Raw genomic sequence first — 22828 nt, forward strand, 5'->3', positions numbered from 1 at the left:
CATGCAACAAGGTCCAAAGTCCCTTTGTTTGCTCTCCAAGAGTGTGTTGTGATGGAGAAGGGCCGGGGTGGAGATCTGAGAAGGTTTTCTGTGAGGGAACTCGCACTGCTTTGACAAGGATAATGCCACTATCCAGCCCAGCACAGAGCGCTGGGTGAGCTCAGGGGTTTTGGCTCCGGTGCTGTGGTCTTGGCCACGTCGCTCCCCAGAGTGGTGGCAACTCCACACGCAGCATTGGGTGGTGTCCTGTGGACAGCATCCTTCCCATCGTGTTCTTCTTCCTCCATCTTCTGCAGGCTACAGTCCTGAAGTGGAAGGAGAACTTGCTGGCCGGGATGGACCTTCTGCTCCAAACCAGCAGAGTCACTCTAGAAATGGCCCATTGTGGTCACAGCTGAGATGGGGCTGGTTTCTGGGCTCTGTAATGTCAGGGCAAGAGCTCATCCTCATCCGACACGCTGCTCTGTTATAAAGCTGTCCAAACATCACTTACAGCAGAATTTGTCCCAGCATGGGTTTTTTTTTTACTCTTTGTTCTTTTCTATTTCCTACCATTGAAAACAAGATTCAAAGATTTTCCTGCTACAAAGCGCCTCGCTCCGCTGACGCTGAATCCAGCCATTCACTCTGAACACACGAGCTCGGCAGCAGCTGGCAACGCCACATCACTTCCATGGCATCCAGCCTCCCGAAAACACTGAGGACAATCCTGGAGTCACTTCTGGTTTTAATCTCTGCTGTCCATGCAGGGATCTATGGGGTTTTTTTGATAATGTGCTGAGCTGGTTTTTCCTGGAAAGGCTGTTTTTCATACGCTGGTCTGTGCGCTGTCTGTGGAGCTCTTACTTGGAAGAAGTTTCTTAAATTCCCTCAACTGGAGAGCGTGGGGTTACCCTCAACTGAGCCATGGAAGGACTGGAGAATACTGGGCTCGGTGTGCCAGCCCCAGCAGTGTGACAGTGGTAACAGCAAGCTCCTCACACCCTCAGTCTGGGAAATGAGTATTGCTGCTCCTCATCTTGCACTTGAAGCATGTGTTAGCAGCAGAGGCACAAAGTGCAGGGCGTTTCGAAAAGATGGACTCAATTTCCAAGCAGTTTAATAAAAAATTGGGTCCATCTTTTTTGAAACACGCTGTAGTAAAGTGACTTGCCCGGTGTCGCTTGTAAGGTGGGTCGATAGCATAGGCAGGAGAGAACTGGGCAGCGCCCGTCCCTGTGCTGGAGTCCAGTTTCCAAAGTTGGAGGTGCCTGCACCTGGTCATGGTGTTAATTGTCTAACAGCCTTGGAGGATCATTACTCATGTGGACAAACATCCAGCAAAGCCATAAGCAGGTATTTGGCTTGCATCACAAATCAAAGGGGAATTAAGTTGCTCAGGAATGTGGTCAAACGTGCTTCAGCTCTTTGCTTGGAACAAGCCCGGAGCATGGGTCAGGGCGAGCTGCAGCCCACAGGTCTCTTCTTCCCATTCTCAAAGTGATGTTCTCATCCCTGGGCAACTCTGCCCTTCACTGCAATCACCTTCTTTTGCTTTAATAATCAGTGCATCGCTGATGGCCACCGGTTCAGCCTCTGATCATCCCAGTTAATGGAGAGGTACCTGCTGGATTTTGCTGTTTGGGAGATTGTATTGTATAGATTTCCCCCCTGCTTTGCAGAGCTCTCCCGGTCCCCAAGGAATTGCTTCTCGCAGGGACCGAGGTTGTTCCCCTGCAGCCGAGGGGCCGCTCACCCTGCAGCGGGTCGGGCAGCTCTGCCTGGTCTCTGCGGCTGATCCCAGCTGGTCTTCGTTTAGAGTTAATAGGAGTCGAAATGAGCCAGAATTTGAAATAAATCCCATTGACTTGGCACGGTTTCTTTCCTGACTCAGACGAAGGAGACGCACTTTTTGTGCAGTTACTCCAAGATTCCCCTCCTTATTGCGAGAGAGGAATTCATTCCCCTCCTCTTCCACAACCCCAGGGCATCTGTGTCCTTCAAAAGGAAGATATTAACCCCTAGTGTTTGGGGGAGAAAAAAAAACCCAAAACATAAGTAGTGCTCATTAGTGTAAATGGGAGTTATCCTGCCCAAGTGTCCTGTCTATTCCTCTCTTCCTGGTTGTCAGTTCCCAACACTGGTTAATTCTTTGGAACATATTGGTATCGTCATGTATGAAAGCTCCACAGCTCCATGGGCATGAGCGCTTGCGCTTCTCATCCACCAATCAAGCCTTTTGTTGGCACCTTTCTCTCCTTTGTTTCCTTATAGATGAAAAAATAGAGGCAAACGGGAGGAGGAAAAGGGATTTTCCCAACAAACTGGTGGCAGTTCAGGCTGTTGGATCAGCAGCTCGAGCAAACGGCGCTGCTTCGCACCTAGTTCTCTCTGCTGCTTTACACAGCAACTGCTTGGAAAACCAAGTTAAATAGACAACAAATGCAAAAGCTGCATATTTCAGAGCAACATCTGCATGCAGATAAGAACTTGCACTAAAGCAGAGAGATTGGGATACAAGATTTTTCTTTGGATTCCATATTTTAAGCTGAGGAACTCAAAGGCAAGTCATAGTGACGCTAACTGTAGCCTTCCATCTGAGATCATTTTATAGGATTTCTCGCTTTTTCTTTGAATTCAGCCAGCCAGCTTTACCTGCACTTACCCCTTGGGTTTCCACCAGCCAAGAGCCCATTACATCCCAGTGATCCCAGTGAAGCCCTCTGAACCTCCCAGTACAGTCAGGTCTTTCTTCTTGGGAATAGTTGAGTCTTTATTCTTTCTCCATACTCATCCAGGAGCTGCTGCCCTGTCTCCTCCCCTTCCAAACTACTGCTAGGCAGAGTGATTAGGAAATGTGTTTCTTATAAATCTGAAACATTTATGTCTTCAAATGCCCGACCCAAATAATCCCACTAATTTCCTGAGTGCTCGTGAACTGTCCTCCATGGGGGGAGGCTTCTCCCGATCAAAGTTTATTAAGTAGATGTTCTCATATGGAGACATTGCTGAGCGGTAGGAAATTATATGGGGCTTTTTCATTTCCCTTTAAATGAGCTTGCTGGCTGAACAATATGGGCACAGTCATCCTATGTTTCATGCTTCCTACCTTTATTGTCGCTTTAGCTTTTCTGCCCTTTCTACATCCAGTGCCTCAAATTGTCACCAATTTTCTTCCATCACCACTGGCACTTTCTTTTCCTTACACAGTAACTGCATTGCAGTTCTTCTGTTCCTTCCTGCCTCATTTTCGGTCGGAAGGAGTGACAGACCCTCATTCAGTGACACCCCAAACAAATCTGAAAAGATGTGCCTGCTCCACAACAGTCCTGAGTGGTCCTGAGCCTGCCTGGGATATGCTTTGGGAAGTCGTCTCCTTAGTGCTGTGCCCTTGTAGAACTTCCCTCCTATGCTGAGCCATAAGTCTGCAAGCAAAGCAGAAACGCATTCTCTGAAGTGCCAAGAGCCACAGTTCCCCACGAGTCAAACCAGGACGGTGAGACACGTCTCGGTAACCACTTCCACAGATCCAGTGCACGGAGCAGAGCACCGCTGGGTGCGGGGAGTCCGGGTCTGGGCTGTAGCACTGTTGTTTGGCTCCATTTGGGCCATATCTCTCTGCAGTTCATTCAACTTCCTTATTTTGTTTTTCTGGATGTTGTTGTTGTAAATATAGATTTCAACTGTTGATGTCTCGAGAATTTAAAGCTGGGCTGCTCCGTCTATTTGCCCCCAATAACGTTACTGCTGTGCTGTGCGAGAGACCTGACTTTGCTGCCAAGGCCATCGGCAGCTGAAAGCCTCTTTATTCCTTACAAATTAGTCAGTTTTGCATTGGAAAATAAACCATGCAGTTTTTCCCTTGGGGGAATATCTAAGGCCATACTAAAAAAACTAATAAAATTAGGTCCTTACTGAAGCTGGCAATGAAATTTCAAACATGCTACACCTAAGATTATATTTTCTTTGCTTTCCTTGGATATTTTGCCATACCTGAAGGCATGTGACTTTGGAAAACCACTGCATTCCGCTGTCCCTGGTCACAAATACCATCATCTTCTGGAGGCACTGAATATGCTGCTCTAGTGAAGAATGAAGTATATAAAGAGAAATCACTATTTAAAAATAATCCTGCTCACGGAACTTGGAAAAAAAGATTTGTTTTCTCAACAAACCAGTAACCCAAAGCATACAACAAAATGTGTACAAACCCCAAGAATAAAAGCATCAAGTGTTTAGTGCCTTGGCACGCTAACCCAACTGATCTGAATCCAGCAAAAAGAACTTGGAATTAATTATTCTTATGTATAGGCTTTTGTACATTTTCTGCCACTCATTGCTGTCTCTGCTAAAGAGATTAGGAACCCTAGGAATCATGAAAGAGATACCAAAAGCTGTTGGATTCCTGATGTACTTTGGAGAGCACGAACAAAATTACAATCTCATTCTATTTTATTTTTATCTTTTTTGTTTTCTGACCCTGGTTTTCCCATCTCTGGACAGATGAGTCAGAAGAATGGAGAGAAAAAGAATCTGACCTTTTTTAAGGCTACCAAGGTTGTTGCTGGGCTCAGTGTTGCCTGTGTAACATGTGGCTGCGTGGTGATTTCTGGGAACCACTGCGTATGTGCCCTCTGAACATCCAGGATTGCAACAAACAGCAACCGCGTCTGCAACATCACCAGTAGAGATATCGCATATCTGGGAAGCCCAGACAAGTGATGAGCTGCCTCTAAATGCATCTGGACAAAATCCCCGCGCAGTTGGAGAAAGCACATCCAGGAACATCAGCCATATGGTCGGCTTCCTGCTCACCAGCCGAGCTCTGCTGGCCAAAGTCCTAGAAAGCTTGGTGGTGGAGCACAGAAAGATCCTTCGCTGATAGAGCTTGCTCCACTCGAGGAGGTGACTCAGGCTGCAGGATCCAAGCCACGTCTCTGCTGATGGTGTTGCCGGCACGGTTTGACCCGTTTGTTTATACCAGCAAAGCTTTCAACCATCAGACAAGAGCTAACAACAGCGAGGGAAGCTCCAAGGAAGATCTGCGTGGTTTACTGCAAGTGACAGCTGGTCTCACTATCACTGACAAGAGCTGGAGATGCTGCCAAATTCTTTTTCTCCAGCAATGGAGAAGCAGCCGCACCCCAGCTGGAGGAGGACCCAGGAGACTTCTGGAGGAGATGAGCGTCCTTGTTCAATGAGGCCAATGTGTCATAAGGGGAAAAGCCAATACAGGCAGGTTATCGAAGCCCATATCTGCATTCAGACTCCACCAACAGGGAAAGATGAGCTGAAAGAACCCAGCGAAAGTGGTGACCCTATTAGAACATGGCACAGTCTTCTGTGCATCGAGTTTATTTTTGTAAGCAGGGCTTGGACTGTCAAAGTTGGGGGTATGTTGTGTATTTTCCCCCTCTCCCAGCTGACTCAAGCCCTATATCTGTACTTCATGATTGTGGGTACAAGCGTGAACCTGAATGCTGCCAGATTTTAGGAGCAGTGTGGAAACTTTGCTTCGCAGAAGGGGAGAGTTAAGGCCTGAACCTGTCTTCTCAAAAAGCAAATCCATTTCCCGGTGCAGGGTAGAAGCGAGTTTCAGTCATTACTTCCATGGGAGAGGGAAACCAGGCTGTACTTCAGACTCTTCTGAAGTAGCTGTGAGGTCCTCATGACCTCCCATGCGAACGGGTCCATCTGCCCTGCACACTTATTAAGGGAACATTTCACCAATGCACTGGTGTCTGCATTTTTCACAGGCAGCACAACACATCCTCATCCTGGGGACAGAACCGAAGCATGGGTTTACTTGTTTCAAGAGCTGTTACAGCATAGCAAGTCGGGAGAACATCTGAGTGTGCAAAGTGACTCTTCTGGAGAAGGTCAAGGGCCTGGCCATCACTAGGGCCAGGAGAAGATTTAGCTTAAAATGGGCTTTCTCCTCCCATTTGCAAGAAATATCTATTGCCTGCAATTCCGAAAGACCTTAGTGCATAGTCCATGGAGAATGATGGAAAAACGCTATGCAACTAATCAGAATTCCCAGTTGTATCTTTATTTGTTCTTGTCTTTTTTTGACAGTAAATTTTTCTGAGCGCTTACACTCTTTGTTCTCCAAATTTTCAAGCCACTAAGCATCACGGTTATTGCTGCAGAACAGGGTCTGCGAGCATCATTGCTGCTTTGCTACACTCCTGACCGATCAGTGGGGATGTTGAGGGGCCTGTTAGCAGGTCCAGGGGTGAGCCAGCCCAGAGGGATGGGGATGGACAGTGCCCAGCCCGATCCTTTCTTTAGCAAGGATTTCTCTGTACTCCTCTCAAAAGTGTCAATCACGTGGGTGACACTGGAAGCTTGGCACCCACAGTTCGTCACATATTGCGGCTGCTCAGCATCTGTGGGAAAATAATTCCAAGAGTGATCTCTTGGAAAGTGGCAGCAAAAAATAGCAAATAAAACCCCCGAGCAGTGTGGAAGAGACAACAGAGCAGGACTCGTGCTCCACGGCAGGGACCTGTCCTTTGTGAAACCCTAATAGTCTTGGCAAGGTGGGCTCTTGAAATGTGTGACTTCAGTAAAATGGAGCTATTCCCTTTGGGGAGGTGAAGAGCTGGCACAATTCTTTAGAGCTGTAAGAAGTCTGAATTGCTCCTTTGTGTTCAGAGCAGGCACTTAGGAGGCCCGTGTTTCAGATCAGAGTGAAAACCCTCAGATACAGCTGCTTTTGTAAGTTGCTTTTGTTCAGTTGAGACTGATACTTCAACTGGGGTAAAAAGTCACACCTTCCTAACCGGGAGGCAGGAGAGCAGAGATGCCGTACTGGTGTGTAGATGCTGTTGACAAGTTTGTCACCATTGCCAAAAAGCATGAGTTATTTTCTTCACTGATACTTTTGCCTCTTTCTGTCAAATCCAAAATATGTTGCCTGCCTTGCAGCCAACGGGGTCAAACACTGAACAAAGTGACCTCCCTGGGTTCCCTGAGGAGGATCTGCTATACTTAGTTGCTCATCGTGGCTAATTGCTGGGGTGTGCGTGCAAGGAGGGGCGGCAGGTTCTGCTGCCTGTGAGACACCCACGGTGCACAAAGCAAACCAGCATTTCTGTCCCCGTTGCTGTGGCTCCCGCCTGAATTTTGCATCCCACTCCATTTCTGGGTCTCTGATCAGTATATTGTGATTTCTATGCGCTCTGTGTTGCAGTAATGATAGTGCAAAGAGAGGGAGGGTTTTGGCACTGTAAGCAGAAAGCTGTGCATGGCTGGTAGGTAGAAAATGAATCCACTACCTGTTTTTATGATGTGAAAATACAGACAATTGCCATTGAAGTAGTGGTTCCATTGCCATGATCCTAAAACCATATGAAATGTATTGATACCCTGTTCAGTGCCTCAGCTCATGGTAAAAGATGCAACTATCTGCAGAGATGGCAGCTCTGTCTGCAGACCAGAGGAAACATTTTGTGGTGGTCCAGGGTAAATGTGTGTTTTCCACATTTCAGCCCTTTCTGTAGCAGTGGCTGGGTAGGTACTATTTTTCCATTTGGTGCATGCTGTCTACAAGCAGCACTGCTGAGATTCCTCTTTTGCATCCTCAAGGACAGATGGACATATCAGATGGTGGTTTGCCATCACCCGCCTGTCTTTGACGTGACCTGAAGATGAAAAACTTCACCTTTCAGCCACGTTGCCCTGTAGTCACCTGGGCACGGGGATCTTCCCACCTCTAAGCAATGAGGTTTCCTTCGCTCTGTGTTGGAGCAGCTCAAGAACAAACTCTCCCAGGCTCTGGCTCTGGTACCTGTGGATCACAATCTTTGCACGTATCACTTCTGAGCTTCCTTGTTGTCTCCTGTGGGAATAGGATGGGATGGGTGAGGACACCGTCAGGCTTGAGTGTACCAGGGAAGTGGCCTGGGGGTGGTTGGTTGGGATGGGACTTCTTTACTTTCACATTCCAACAACTTTTTTTGCTCTCCTAGGGACCAGAAGGGAAACCAGGAAAACAAGGGGAAAAGGGCAAGCCTGGCCAGAAGGTAGGAACATCTCCCATTGATGTCTCCTGCTCTGGATCTCTCTTCCTCTACTCATCTTTAATATTCCTCCATAGAAGCAATTTCATCCTGCATTAATGTTGGTGCTTTTGTTCTGCAGGGCAGCAAGGGCTACCAGGGGCAGCTCGGGGAGACGGGATCTCCAGGGAAGGAGGGGCCGAAGGGGAACCAAGGCCCTAAAGGATCCCGAGGTACCCTGGGACCGATGGTGAGAAGAGCTCTGCAAACGGTTGAACACAACATGCAGAAACATGTGGTGGGCACAGGCCTGAAAGAAGCAGAGAGCTCAGCAGAGGCTTCAGAGCACAGAAAGTGACGTTAGATGGGTTTAATTGACCAAAACACCTTATCACTTGCTCTGAGCAGCACAGGAGAGACTCCAAAGCGATGGTTGTGTTGGTGGCCTGTGGACCCAGCTCACGTTGCATCGTGGCGGTTCTTCACAGCTCATCAGATGGGCTGAAATATTGGGGATTTTTCTTGAGAAGGGAGTGAGCTGATAAGCTATTTTTTGCTGAGATCTTTCCCTTTGAGACTGCACACTCATGGCAAGAGCTGCTTCCAAGTCAAACTGTGTTGTTGTAAGGAACTCGGCCTTGGACTTCTGCCCTGTTTCTACACCCACTCTTGATCTACTTATCTAAAACACTCGCAAGAAGGAGAAATATAGCCTGGGAAAGGGTTTGAGTTGGGGACTGAAGGTGAAGATTTCAGAGAGGACAGTATGGTGGAGAGGGAAGAAAGTTAATTTGCTTTAGGCACATGCGATAAATGCATTGGGACAGCAGCGGTAAGTAATAAGTGCCTCCTCACCATTGCAGGCTGGTAAGGAAACTTTTTGCACTATATTTGGTAGAGCTTAGTGAAAAAGTAGGAGTTATTTACGAACCAGGAATCACTGTGGTCTTTCAGAACAGTAGCAAATGGGTGATGAAGTAACAGTTCCGCTGATAGTGTTTTCCTGCACTAAAAATTATGGCCTCCCCATATATCCTTCCTTCATATTCTTTGGCAAAGCCTCCATGGGTTATTTCACAAGGACGCAAAGCAATATCTGAGCAGCAGTGTATTGGACTGAACACATCTCCACGGCCTGTATTCATGGAAAAGGCTTTCTTCCACGCTAAATGGGATTATATGGAAAATTTGCAATTCCCTTTAATCTGATGATCTGATTTAAACCGTTTTGTTCAGTCTGCTAAAGATGCAATAAATAGCTCTTGCAGTGCCCTCACCACAACCCAGAAAACTCCTTTCCTGGCCTCAGAACCCATGCCGAAAGGTTTCCTCCTGGCAGTTTAGGATTAGGTCATGCGTGAGAACAGTCTCGCTGTTGGATTTCCTAGTACAAAGCTAATGTGGATATAAAGATGTCCAGAAGGGCACATGTAGAACGCGCACTATGCAGCCATTTCTGGTAACGAATCTGAATGAGGTAGGAAACTGTTACGATTCTCACAAAGACATAGACTGAACTTCCAGCATCACTCCACATGAGTAACAGATGAAAGCCAAGCAAGAGCATTCGAGGCGGCTGCAGCAAAGCTCACTGGTGGACAGGAGAACAGGCGGCTGTGTTCTCATGTGGGGCTGAGCTTTGCTTTGCACAGCCCGGTGCACCCTCTTGGTGTGTGGTAATACCCACAGGCTGCTCTCATGGTGCTTTCTGTGCTTGCCTCTCCAGGGTGCTCCAGGAAGGATGGGTGCTCAAGGGGAGCCTGGCTTAAAGGGTTACCAGGTAAGGTTTTATTTTCATCCTCCAGCTTCTGTCTGTTCTCAAATACAACAAAACTGCCACTGCAGGATGCTAAATCGTTCTTAAACTATGACTTATTTCTGATCTTGAGTTCAGTTTAGTTCTTTCTCTAGTCTCCGTTTGCACCATCATGACTTCTTTAGATCCATTTGGTTCACCTCCGCCATGACCCATGTGTCCTTCCAAAGCTGGGATGCACAACACAGAGCACATGAGTTCTGTCAGGAAACCAGGAAGGACCTTCCATCAAACAGCTCTTCCCAGTCAACTCACATGCTGTCTGCTCTCCACAGGGACACACGGGACCGCCAGGGCCAATTGGACCACCAGGACCAAAGGGGGAAAAGGTAAGTTCGCAGAGATTAACCATCTTGTCTTCCGTGGGCATGGAAGCTGAGCTCACGTGTTGATGATTGTCCCGCTGCCATAACACCCATGCGTCCGTGCTCTCCTCCTCTACCTGCAGCAGGGGCACAGGTGCCTCCTCTAAAGACACCTACATAACTCCTGTGGCAGTTTTACTTTGGTAAATCAGCACCAGGACAGCTGTGCCACCAGCAGATGCTTTCCACTCACCACGCACCCTTGCGCTGGTGGCTGAGCAGCATTGCATTCCAGGGACATGTTTTCCCTGCATCTGCATAAATTCTCCTCAATCCCTAAGCCAAAAGAAATCAGACCAGTAGCTTTCTGTGCTCAAGTCAGAATAGCACCCTGCACGAACGAGCTGATCTTCAGCAAGCTGCCTGTCTGTGCTTAAATAGCACGTTGTGAGGCAGAACTCTTCTCCTCCCCATTGCCCTTGCTCCATTTTCCTCACCGCCTGCCACCCCCTCACCTCGCTCACCCCCCCACCCCTCGACGAGCCCCCTTGCCGCAGCTGCCCTGACTCAGAGCCCTCTTGCCACGGCGGCTTCCCCCTTGTGTTTTTTCCTCCTTATTGCTGAGTCAGCACAGCCGTAACCAGTTCAGGCTGGAGAAGTGACTCATGCCTTAATGGTTTCCTGTCTCTGGATCTGGCTGCTCCGCGCCAAGGCCGGCCCAGCTGGCGCTGCCGCGCAGGCCGTGCGCCGGAGCCCCTCACGTGCCTCCAGTAGCGGCAGCGATGCTCCCTCCCCCAGTGCGGGAAGGGAAGAGGTGGTTAATTAGGACTGGTCAGTAATTGGGACCGGTCAGTCCCCAGGAAGAGGAATGATGCATGAGCTCTTTTTTGCTCATTTCCTACCACCCCATCCCCAAGAGAGCTTTTGGTTTTCCCTCCGTACAGGGGTGTGATTGCAGCTGTACGTGTGCAAGCAGGAGCTTCGTTGCTTATGAGAGAAGTTTGTGAGACAGAGGTCCCAAGGGCAAGTCTGTGCTTTGAATGTGGCCTTTTGGGTCAGGCTCAGGGTGTCAGGACACCCTGTCCACGCTGCACTCTGTGCCTGGAGACTCACGGTGGGGCAGGGTTGTGTTCCACCAAGACATTGACATGCCTCAGAAATTTTGCTTCGGGGATGAACAATGGTCATGCTGCTTTTTTTCTCTCATTTTCTGCTGCTGAAATGTACCCACAGCACAGGAACAGCCGAGGATGTTCCTGCTGCTCTGCAGCTCCGTCACTGCCTGGCTGAATCCCCTCTCTACCCTCAGCCTTTCCAACACTGCCCCATCCACTTCCCAAGCTGCACCTCTTGCTCTTGCACACTTCAGCAGGTATATTCTGAGTGGCCATGTGGGGAGTGGCAAGTGTGAACCAAGCACAACCAGTCCGCAAATTAATAATCTGAAGTGTTCCATGAAGCACTCTGCCCTTCACCAACAAAATATTCTGCAAATGAACACTAGAAGAGGTAACACTCCTCAGAGATAACACAGGTCTTGTGTTGTCAGAGCACAGCGGCACTGATGATTAAGCGAATTCTACATGCAAGTATCCAAAGCAAAGCCTGACGAAGACACCAAAGCATCTAATGCATCCTGACCATTGACCACTGCATCTCATATCTTCCTTGGAAGGTCAGCAGGTCTGCTGGCACATTGCTGGAGAGCAGCTCCAGCTGAAGGAGATCACAACATTGGGTGCTGAGCCTCCAGCACCATCTTCTGCAGCACCCAGGTGCTTCATAAAACCTCTTGCATCCAAGTTTTCTTATATATCCTTCCTTCTTATCTTCCAAGAGTTGCCAGGATCTCAGCCTACAGACAGACAGATTCCTGCTCGCTGGACATCTGTAACCTCGTGCACGCGTGCAAACATGAAAATGGAACCTTGAATCTCAGAAATGAAGAGGAAGCAAAAATGGGACCGTGATTGCTCTGTGAGCTTTAAACAACATGGTAAACCTAGCTCTGTGCTGAAGAAGGAGGATGTATAATGGTGGGGAAGGTCTTCCCTTTTCCACAGAAGAAGCTTGGTGAGAGGCATTCTTGTGGAATCCAGCTCCTTGTGCCATACCAACCAGCTACCCTGCCACATTTAATACATTCACAGCTCCTTAAAGAGGCCTTGCTCAGAGCAGACGCCCGCACTTGGCAGCTGCTTAAAGCAGTCCAGATGGGATCCTTTTAAAAATTACAAACTGGTGTATCTCACTTTGGGACAGGAGCCAACAACAACAAGCCTTCCCTTCTTCTCCATGCATTTTCCATTTGTATCCCAACATGTTTACTTTGCTGCCCTTTACTCTGACTTTTTTTTTCACTTCAACTTTCCAAAGAATTAGCGCAGACCTTTCATCTCCCCCTCGAGCAGCTGAGGCACCAGGAAGTCCTGGAGAAGCTCATTCTCACAGTCCTAGAGCTGACCAGTCCTGCAGGATTTTCTCAGAAGACAAAGGACAAAGGTGGGAATTAGACCCGAAGGGGACACAAAGCTACAACTCAGCTTTGGGGAGAAAGTCTGAGAGTCTTGATGCTCTTCATGGGTCCTCAGAATTATGAGCTTGCTTTGAGTTCATTGTGCTCATTTCAGCTCCCAAATGGCAAGGTCTTTGCGTCTTATTCGAGCAGAAGAAACCAGTGCCAAGGCTTCTGCATATTCATACATACACTGGGATTATTTATTTTTTTCCCTGAGACTTAAACACAGTGACTCTGTTTCCCTTCTATCCTATATTCCTTCGATAGTGGTTATAAAGCAAACCAGTTGCCAGGTATTGTGCTGCTGACTTCAACCAGCAAGTTCAGTAGCACTGGAAACTGTTGGCAGAGCCTGTTAGGCATTACTTTCTCTCTACTCTGCCACCCAAACTTCTCCACCCGTATTGCTCAATTCTGTATTCTCAAGCCATCTTGGCACAGTTTCTTCCTCTATATTTCTTCTACCATGATTCCTCCCCAAAATCCCAGACAAGTATTGCTGGAGTTCACCACCCAGCAGACAATGTCTTAAGGACAATCTAACTGCGACCTATGTGCGTGCATGTCATCCTGGCAATGTTAGTCCAACAAATGTCGCAGCAGCAGACGAAGAAAATGCCACTGTCATCAAGCATGTAATGGGGAGATCTGCACGGAGATCTTTGATACCCGCTGAGTTAACTGCAAGAGATTTTCCCAAATCTTGAGCCTCATTCTGCCAAGCTGTAAATGCCAATACAGCCCGTGAGAAGTCAGCGTGGGTTTGCGTGTCTCTCAGCAGAGGCACAGCCCTGAGTCCAAGCCATGACCCAGTTCCTGTGGAAAAGAAGCTGTTGGCTCCACTATCCAAGTCCTTTCTCTGAGGGTTAGTCACTGCTCCAGATGTGTCGTGACCAAACGTCATGTATGACCAAAGCACCCCAAGTGCCTTTTCCCAGGGGCAGGTTCACTGAGAAATTTCCCAATCACCTTTACCATCAGCAGCTGCGACTCAAACAGAAGATGAGAGTAGCCCAGAGAAAAAGTCCAAGATGGTCAGAAATACACCAGAAAGGGCTGGTGCAACCACTGAGAAATGCGCAAGTCTGTGAAACACTTGACACTGCATAGGTGTGGAGATTTGGATATTCAGAGCTCTAGGAGCACCCCAAGCAGTCCAAAGGCAGCAGCTCCACTGTGCCAGAAGCCCCCAGACCTCCTCTCTCCAGTAGCTACATCAAAGAAGCTCTGAGACATGTCCATCCCAAGGAGCCAGAGTGCTAGAATCTCAGTGATATGAAGTAGCCAAAACCCGGAGGAGGTGGAATGTTGCTGCCTTCTGTGGGGAGCAAAGAAGCAGCCGTCTCTGAGCGAGGCTCCAGAGAAAATAGGACACCATGACCCCAAGTGACTTATACCACAGAATTAAAAAAGACAGTGTCTGCATTAAGTTTTGAGGGATCTCTCTGTGGATGTTTTGGAGTGACCTCAGTTATAAATATGCTGGGTGATGTTATCTACCAGCCAAACCGTGAGCTCTGAGCTCTTGCTGTGGAGCATCCCATGGAGGAGCGGGGCTGCTCGGGCAGCGGGTGTGTGTCTGACCCTCTCACCTGGTCCATTGTCACACAAGCCCATGGTGGTGGCACCCAGCCAGGGAGCACATCCAGACCACCCTTGGTCCCCTGGCAGCCCAGGCAGCACTCAAAGAAGGTGGAGAATTGTTTCATTAAAGAGTTTAGCTTGACTGTTGGCAATAAAATTCAGAGGCAGAGAGTTGTTTCCCATATTGTCCTAATTACATGCTTCTTGCTTAGTTTTAGGAATTATTGAAAATAACTCCCTGCACCTGGATCCTTAGGGAGGACAGTTGGATGGGGAAAAAAACCAACCACCAAAGTAACCAGAGAAACAATGTGAAGAGTTTAGTGTACTACAGGTTGTGGGGAGGGAAACATCATTTAGACTTTCTTTGGTTTAGAAGTTAGTAAATTCAACAGAAGCTTTGATGTGAGAGGGCTGGATCAGGTCTGTACAGAAGTATCTGCCATATAAGCTGCTGCCTATATTAATACCAGCATTTTTATTCACAGGGAGAACAAGGTGATGACGGGAAGGTAGAAGGCCCACAGGGACCACCTGGAGACAGAGTAAGATGTTAAATCCCTTCTCTAATCAATCCCTGGCCTGATTTTTGCAGGTGAATTAGTTGGGTTATTTCCTTACTTGTAGAACGTGCACAAGCCATTGAGATATTGCAGATGACAGATTGTTCATATCCACCTTAAGTCTTTATTGTGTTGTTGTAGGGCCCTGTTGGTGACAGAGGTGATCGAGGGGAGCCTGGAGACCCTGGTTATCCTGTAAGTCTTATTTTAAATACATGATTCAGAAATGTTTGCCTTGGGGAAGTGCTTCCAGTCGGCATCAGCCCACAGGAGATCTACTTTTTGCCCAGTAATCACAACTCGTAATCTACTGTTGTCCCTTGTCAACTGCTGCACACGGCTGTGATTCAACCAAGGAGCAATTCAGGTATCTTTACCTAAAGTGGTAAAAATTTTGCTGAAGGCAAATGTGGGTCCTGCAGGTCAGTATCTCACAATGCTGTGCACCTGCCTGAGCACGTAAGACTGAAAGAATGAGCATGGCCATTTCATGGGAGGTATTTGTGATTATCAGGGAAATAGCCCAGGGAAGACATGTGTAAAAGAAGTCATGTCAATGCTGGACAAAATTTAAGACTGATGTGCCCATGGCTGTAGACTCTTTCATGTGAAGATCTCTGTTAACTTGAAGGTTTGGAAGCTTCCAAATCCATACCAGGATTTATCTCAAAAGCAAGGGTTATGAATTATTAACGTTTAAATTCACCAGGGTAGCAGCACTACTGCCTTATTTTGTAGGACAGCAGTCTCCAGCTGTTCACTTAGGTGAATGTTGTGGGTATGCATATGTGTATCTTTTCCTGTCCTGTCCATTTTTGTTTCCTATTGCCACAAAAGTACCCAAGAACAAACACATTTCCTTCTCTGCTCTTTATTTCAGGGTCAAGAAGGGCTTGATGGAGAAAGAGGAAAACCTGGACAACAAGGCTTACCGGTAAGAGACACCACTTTTCTGTAAGCTATCCAATGTCACGTGTATGTGAATAACAGATGCAAAAAAGGAGAAGGAGAGGAAGGGCTGCAGGAGGGAATATTTGGTGAGCTCTGAAATGCAAAGTGTGCATTTCCATAAGCCAGGCCTATAGAATGGACATTTTGAGATGAGACTAATAAATGGGTGATGGAACAGGGGGCATTTCCCAGAAGCCCATTCCCAAAACTGTCTTTTCTGAATGATCCAAGAGGGACTAGAAATCTTGGGAGATGGGCAGTGGGAGATGACAATGATAGTGGAAGGGTCTGAAGTAGAAGTGGTGAGAGCTGGTCCAGTGTGCAGCAAGACCATGTTATTCTGCCTGCATGGTGTCTCTCCTGTCAAACCAGTGCATTTATGAAAGACTAAATTAAATCCAAATTTAAGTGAAGAACTTGTTATTCCCTTGCTGTATATGCCAGTGTCTAGTTTGTATATGTGACAATTGCAACTGTGAGGGCAGCAGCACATTAATGTAGTTTGTATTGAGAAATGAAGCTGAATCAATTCCCATTCTTTGTAGGGCTGCTGGGAAGAACAACAAATTCTATTTTGGCGTGAAATCTTAGTGCTCTGTTACATGGCCTAGAAACGGGTAGAGTGGCTGATTCCCCAGTGGGTGTAGTGTATTCTGAGGGGTGGTAGCCTGGCAGCCCCTCAGATGTGTTTCAGATATTAGCAGGAGCTTTGGATTGTCTTTAGTAAAGAGCCATTAGAAACATACGGCTCAGGAACAAGGTGAAGAAGGAGAGCTCTGCAGGTGTGTCCGTCCTTACCTTTTCTTTTAGTCCAGAAATTGCCCTTGACACAAATACACACACACACACACAAAACAACAACAACAACAAAAGCACAAACCTGGATGGCCAGAAGAAAAGGTGGAGACGTGTGATGGGGAAGAGGCCAGTAAGAGAGCAGTGAAACATCCTCCATGCTTTACTATTCCATAGGCAGCTCTTTAATACCTGTCACCCAGGTGAAACCAAGGAAAGGGCTGCAGCATCCCAAAGGGAGGTAGAACCAGCACTAAAGATGCAGTTGCTGTATAAACGGCTCTTTCTGCATGGAGTTTCTGCAGCACCTTTCACAAACAGGTTCTTTCCTGCCCACATCTCAGCACAGTTTTCCAGGCACCATCTGGGATTTAGTGAATGATTTCCATGAATACAAACGCCACCCAAGCGAGGGGGTAGCATTGCTTCTTCTCCAATTGACACCCTGGTGAACACTCTCTGGAGACAGTTCCTTGCTCCTTTTTCCCCAGGAGGTTTGTCTGAGCACAGGCTGTTCCCCTGAATTGTTTCCATACGGTCAGTGTTGTTAGGGCACGAAAAAAAGCTGTTCTTTGTACTTCGTGCAAGATACTGCCAGAAGAGAATTTCAAGCAGATTTTTCTTGCTTATGTTTTGTAGGGGAATCCTGGACCACCAGGCCAGCCAGGAGCAAAGGGATCCAAAGGTGATGTGGTAGGTTTCAGCAGGGTGGATTTATAGTCTCCCAAGTTTAAAGAAAATGTCTAATTAAGAGGACTCTCATGTTTATTCCCCAGCATGTGTGATTTGGCCTATGGTCTACAGCTTGAAAGACTGTGGAGAACCTAGTGGGAGGGCTGTAAACATGTATTTGAGTGCCCAAGGCCAGTAGCCTGTTGGCTTTGTGAAGCTGGAGAAGATCAAGACCATCCCAGCTCCAGCGTGACGGGTGAATCTTGGGCAGGTCCTCAGTCAGTGCTATGGGTTGTGTCTCTTTCCCATATCCGTCTGTGGTGCCTCCAGCTACAGCTGGTTCCTCTGTCCCTGAGGAGGTCTGAGCCAGGCAAGTGTCTCTTTCACTTGAACTGTAAACTTTTCTGGCTTGAAACCTTCCAAATTTGGAGTCCATTTATCCATGCAGTTCCTATGTTTCTTGGAGGAGTCCCTCTAACTTCTTACCCTTATTGAGCAAGAAAATACGGTACACATGGGTCCTTCAAGGTTCACTGGGGCACCTCATACCTACTCCTACCTCCACATCTTGGCAGCTTGCTAATTATTCTCACAGACTGGGGACTTTATTTGCTAAAATGTAAGTATGTGACCTCAGTACTCAGCAAATTCCTGCTCCCTTTTGGCAGATGTCAGGATTTTTAATCTGACCCTCCTGGGGTAATGCCAGAAGATAGTTTAACCTTACAGTAGGTGTTCTTGGCAAAAAGCGTACCAGGCGATGAGATAAATAAACCGTACCCACCGATGGACAATCTGAAACTGCCCTTGGGTCTAATGAATAGCAGAGGAAGCATCCCCAGGAGTATTTCTTTCATGTAGCTGGCCTGCCTGCTCCTCTGCAGATGGAGAAACAATGCACAGAAAATGCAATGCTTCAATTTAAAAGCTCTTTGGTACATGACCTCACTAAGAGAGCCCTAGTGAAGGTGATGACGCTGAGTTTTCCATTCATTCTGCAGAAATTAATCCTTTTTACAGCTAATAAACCTCAGGAGTATTTCATTTATGTCTTTATTCATGAAGCAGTATTGAAAATTTTAGACACAAGATACCCTTTTCATTTCCATTAAGTTTCCAAAATAGAGGAAACAACTTCACAGAGAAAAACCCTTACTGACCATCTTGCAGAAGACTTGCTGGGTCCTTGGTTCACCACTGTGCTGTCAGTGAACTGACAGAGGACGCAGGTTTTAAGCATCTTGTTCTAATGTTTGCCAGTGCACTGAGTCCTCCCTCGAGTTCATCCTGTTTTATTTGTCCTCATCTGCTCTGTATTAGGAAAAATGTAGGTCCTTGCCTTCTAGCTATTCGTTTCTGCCCTAGAACGCTGAAGACACACAAAGAACCACTGGTAATAAAACCAAATAGCGGTTCATTCCCCATCATTGGAGAAACAGACTTTATAAATCTCCTTTTTATAAAACTCTTTCCAACCATTATCCAAAAGCACACTCTGAAGTCAGGCTCCCGAGTGGAGCTGTGCTAGAACTGCTGCAATTTTAGACGTCTTTGTTATTTTACTTGCAGGGTCAAAAAGGAAAGCAAGGAGCACAGGGCAGTGCCGGGAGCAGGGGCTCACCGGTAGGTAAAAATTCAATTGTCTGCTCCAGCAAATGCTTCCCAGGAGCTCCATCACTAACACTTTTGTGATTTTAGGGCATCCTTGGGCTACCAGGTCCTCGAGGAGTGGTGGGAAGGCAGGGCCAAGAAGGTGCCCCCGGAGTGGACGGAGTGCCGGGGAAGGACGGTGTGCCCGGGGTGCTGGTGAGTTTGCAGTTGTAACCTTAGAGCATCAACAGCAAATGCAACTTAGGAGCTGGAAAACTAAAAGGTAGTACAGGAGAAACGGATGTAGTCCAGCTATAGATCTTCCAGTTTACGTGTCCCCAGAGCAGATCGCGTGCTCCCCTTCATATCTCACATACACGTAGAGGCAGCAGCTGCCTTTGCATGGCCAAGTCTGTAAATAAACCGGCATTTCTCGCCTGACAGATACTTGCATGCACAGACTTCTCTATACATCTCTGCAAATCCACCCATGCACCATGGTGCTTGCGGAGGGCAGGATCACACCACCCCGCTGTCCCCCCAGAAGTGGTGCAGAGGTTGAAAGAGCCTCTTATTTCATAACTTCTTCTGTGATTCTTTTCTAGGGAGAGCAGGGTGATGATGGGGAAGAAGGTGTGACGGGGATGTCGGGCAAAAGAGGGAACCCTGGCATACCGGGACTCCCTGGGGCACAGGGACCACCAGGATTCAAGGTGAGTTTCTGACTCCCCAAGATACTGCTATGAGCAACCCAGTCTGTGAGCCTGTTGCCTCTAGAGCTTGGATTCTCCACGGTCTAATAAAGTCTCAGGTCCTGCTGCCATCTCTGACTTAGCTGGAGGTTCAGTAGATATTTCTCCTCATCCATCCATGCATATTCATGATGTTCACGGTGACCGAATGTCCCAGAGACCTTTCCTCCTTTGTCAAAGTTCACTGAGCTCAGGAGTCTACAGGTACACATACCCACACCACAAACACTTTAGCCTTGTTTCATTAGAAACCTGGCTAAAAAAACACATGGTTTTGGAGAAGTTGCAAAGAAACTGCTACAGCCTGCCTATAGGATGTCCGGGATGGACAACTCCATAGGAAACTCGGGTGTCCTCCAGCTGCTGCCCTGCAAGGCCTGAACTGCTGAAGGGAAATCTGTGCTGCTTGGGTTTTAGCATATATTTACTGGATTGAAACAGTGGAACTGGTATGGGCTTGGGCATCGCTCTGGGTGGCAGCAGGGACAGGCTGCTTTAGTGACCTTGAGGTTTCTTGCTGGTCCTTGCCCTGGTCCAGGTTGGCTACAGGATATAAACTGGACCAAGAGCTATTCAGCCGTTTGTAGAGAGACTCTGTAAATGGGAAGACTCCAGCTGGGTTTGGAGAGGTTATCAGGTCTGATTTAAATTATGCCTCCCGTAGCACATCACTCTTAAACTGTCACTTGCTGCCCTCCAGCTGCCTTGGGTAGAATGGCAGGCTGCTACCAGAAAAGACTGAAAGACCCTTGTGTCACTGTGACAGACTCATACCCTGGCTCTGGGGAAATTTGTTGCCCTTTTCCCAGCTGCTTGACCATCCCAGGCTCTTGCTGCTTTTGCTCCTCTCTCCCAGTTCATCCCAGTTCGAGTAACTGGGGCACTTGCTGTTCCTGGCAAGGGAAGAAGAAGAGGAGCAAAGTGTGGTGCAGGGTCTCAGAAGCCCCTTTCTTGTCCTTAAGTTGTGGAGTTGGTGCTGGGGAAAATGTTGGCTCTGTAGCCTCAGGACTGAAGTCCTCTAGCTGAAGTCTTGGCACGTCTTCCACATTTTAAGTGGATTAATCATCAATTGCTAGCCTGCTGGGGGGAAGAGTTTGTGAGAAACTGCAGGGCAGGACAGACAACCTAAGGAAGTGCAAACAAGATATTTTACTCCCTTGCTGTCCTTATCCCCTGATGCAGGCAGGACAGCTCTGCTGAAGCTCCTGCTTTGCAGGAGGGGACCCAGCTGTGCCCATCACTGGTGTCACGCTGTGCACCCTGTGACAACCCGCCCCGGCAGACCTGAGGCATCTCCTGATGAAACCACAGTCCTTATCCCAAGGAGCCACTCTTTTCCAGCTTTCCATCTATGGCTATTTCAGCTGAACGTTGTTATATTTAGCGCTTGTCCTTTGGAATTGCTTGAATTCTGTTATTTTTAGGGTGAAAGAGGATTGCCTGGACAGACTGGCCAAACAGGGAAGCGAGGAACACCAGGAGGAACGGGCCTTCCCGGGAGCCCTGGCGATCCAGGACCCAAGGGACAGCCGGTGAGTGGTGAGCAGAGCTGGTCAGACCTCACCCCAAGCACACGGTGGGAGAAACACCAAAAGCCCGTGGTCAAAGCAGACGTTAAATTCCCGCACCTTCCTCCAGGGCAGGCTCCTAATCCTTACTGCTTTTATTTATTGTCCTGGTGGGATTACCCAGTTTAGCACTGATGTGTCACACTTTATCAGCCTGAAGATGTATTGAGAATAGAATCATAGAATCACTTTGCTTGGAAAAGATCTTTAAGACCATTGAATCCAACCGTTAACCCAGCACTGCCAAGTCCACACTAACCCGTGTCCCTAAGAACCTCATCTGTGCGTCTTTTAAACATCTCCAGGGGTGGTGACTCCACTACTGCCCTGGGCAGCCCGTTCCAATACCCAAAAATAGTTGAACTATTATATTTAGATTGGGATTAGCATCAGAGGGTCTAGTTAGGCCACAGATGTAAAACTAACACAAGGAAAAGAGAGATTAGGACTAATATAAAACAAGGGACAAGATAAACCCCAACTACCTTGATTAAAATGTACTTGTTTGTATGTTCTATATAAAACCCTGTGGTGGCAGTATACAAGCTGAAAGATAGTAGCCAACAACACAATAATAATACCATTCTGCCTCATGTTTCCACATGTGGCAGGTTCATTTGCCCAGTTTTGCCATTGCCCACTTTGCCATAACTGGTGATCAGGTCCCCTGACCTGAGGTGACTCCATGGCATTTAAACCCTTCTGACTTCACATTCACTTTTGCCCAAAATTCCCCTAGAAATAGGGCTTGATTGGTTCTCCTAACGCAGGGAAGACCTTAGTCCTCCCTTAGTAGCAGTTTTCCTTTCCAGGATCCATAAATGGGCAGTTAAATCCATTTTTATCCTTGGAAAGTTTCTTACGCTCCATCGAGTCCAACCAAGCCCTTCCTTGCCAATAAATTTCTCACTGTCGTGGCAGGAAAACCTTCCCTACAGTGAGGTCTCCAGACTGACTCTGGAATAGCCTTGGAAATAGAGGTGGTGGAAACCCCATCGCTTGAGTCATGTGCAACTGGGCTGAACAAGATATTGTAAAACAACCCGTAAAGTACAATCCAGCACGGGTCACATAGTCCTGCCGAGAGTCCAAACAAGCCTTTTCCATCTCCGATGTTCCTAAGGCTGTAGATGAATCATCTGGTGTATGTTTCTGACCTTTATATTTTTTTTAATGTTGAATCATTTTGCATTTTGACATCCGAGAAGCCCAGAAGTATCAAAAGTCCTACATCTCAAACATGGTGAAATGAGGGTGTTTATGTAAGGACAATACCCAATGTGGTGTTGTTTCCTTTTCAATTCTCAGAGTGCATGCTATGTGCTAATCCAAGCTTGATGGCCTTCCAAATATTTTCTTATTATTTTTCTTTAGAAATTGAGAAAAAATCCCTGCAGGGTTCAAAAGGAAAAGAATTAGGGGATATGCAGTTTTTCTGGGTTTGAGTGGGAGGTTATGTTGCAGGAACATGCACTTTTTTGACAGCTTGAATGAGCATAGTTTGAAATGATCCTTTAGTGGGTCAGTCCAGTTGGTATTGGAAATAAAAGGTTTGCTTTTAAGAGATTTGAGACTGGTTTTTGCAGCATGAACTTCCAGGATCACTCTCAGAGTTAGATGTTCTCCATCCTGCTTCTGCTGATGGGGGTCCAAGCTAGACAAGCATCTGGTAGATCTGGTGTGGGTATGCCTCCCATTTGGGGGGCAAAAAGGCTTAGTCTGTGAGATC

General features: G+C 47.4%; 1 protein-coding gene across 1 annotated transcript in view; it reads left to right on the forward strand.

Moving 5' to 3' along the window:
* The window catches only part of COL27A1 (collagen type XXVII alpha 1 chain), a gene marked incomplete at both ends in the record, with an annotated part of 145221 nt that overhangs the window by 115437 nt on the left and 6956 nt on the right, over positions 1 to 22828 (forward strand). The window contains 12 exons of the mRNA XM_080356002.1: positions 7956 to 8009; positions 8128 to 8235; positions 9712 to 9765; positions 10077 to 10130; positions 14697 to 14753; positions 14913 to 14966; positions 15652 to 15705; positions 17157 to 17210; positions 18759 to 18812; positions 18888 to 18995; positions 19385 to 19492; positions 20956 to 21063. Coding sequence (XP_080212128.1) covers positions 7956 to 8009; positions 8128 to 8235; positions 9712 to 9765; positions 10077 to 10130; positions 14697 to 14753; positions 14913 to 14966; positions 15652 to 15705; positions 17157 to 17210; positions 18759 to 18812; positions 18888 to 18995; positions 19385 to 19492; positions 20956 to 21063 — 867 coding nt within the window. The remainder of the gene's footprint in view (positions 1 to 7955; positions 8010 to 8127; positions 8236 to 9711; positions 9766 to 10076; positions 10131 to 14696; positions 14754 to 14912; positions 14967 to 15651; positions 15706 to 17156; positions 17211 to 18758; positions 18813 to 18887; positions 18996 to 19384; positions 19493 to 20955; positions 21064 to 22828) is intronic.

Source organism: Nesoenas mayeri (genome assembly GCF_963082525.1).
Source record: "Nesoenas mayeri genome assembly, chromosome: 18".
Classification (NCBI taxonomy): Eukaryota; Metazoa; Chordata; class Aves; order Columbiformes; family Columbidae; genus Nesoenas; species Nesoenas mayeri.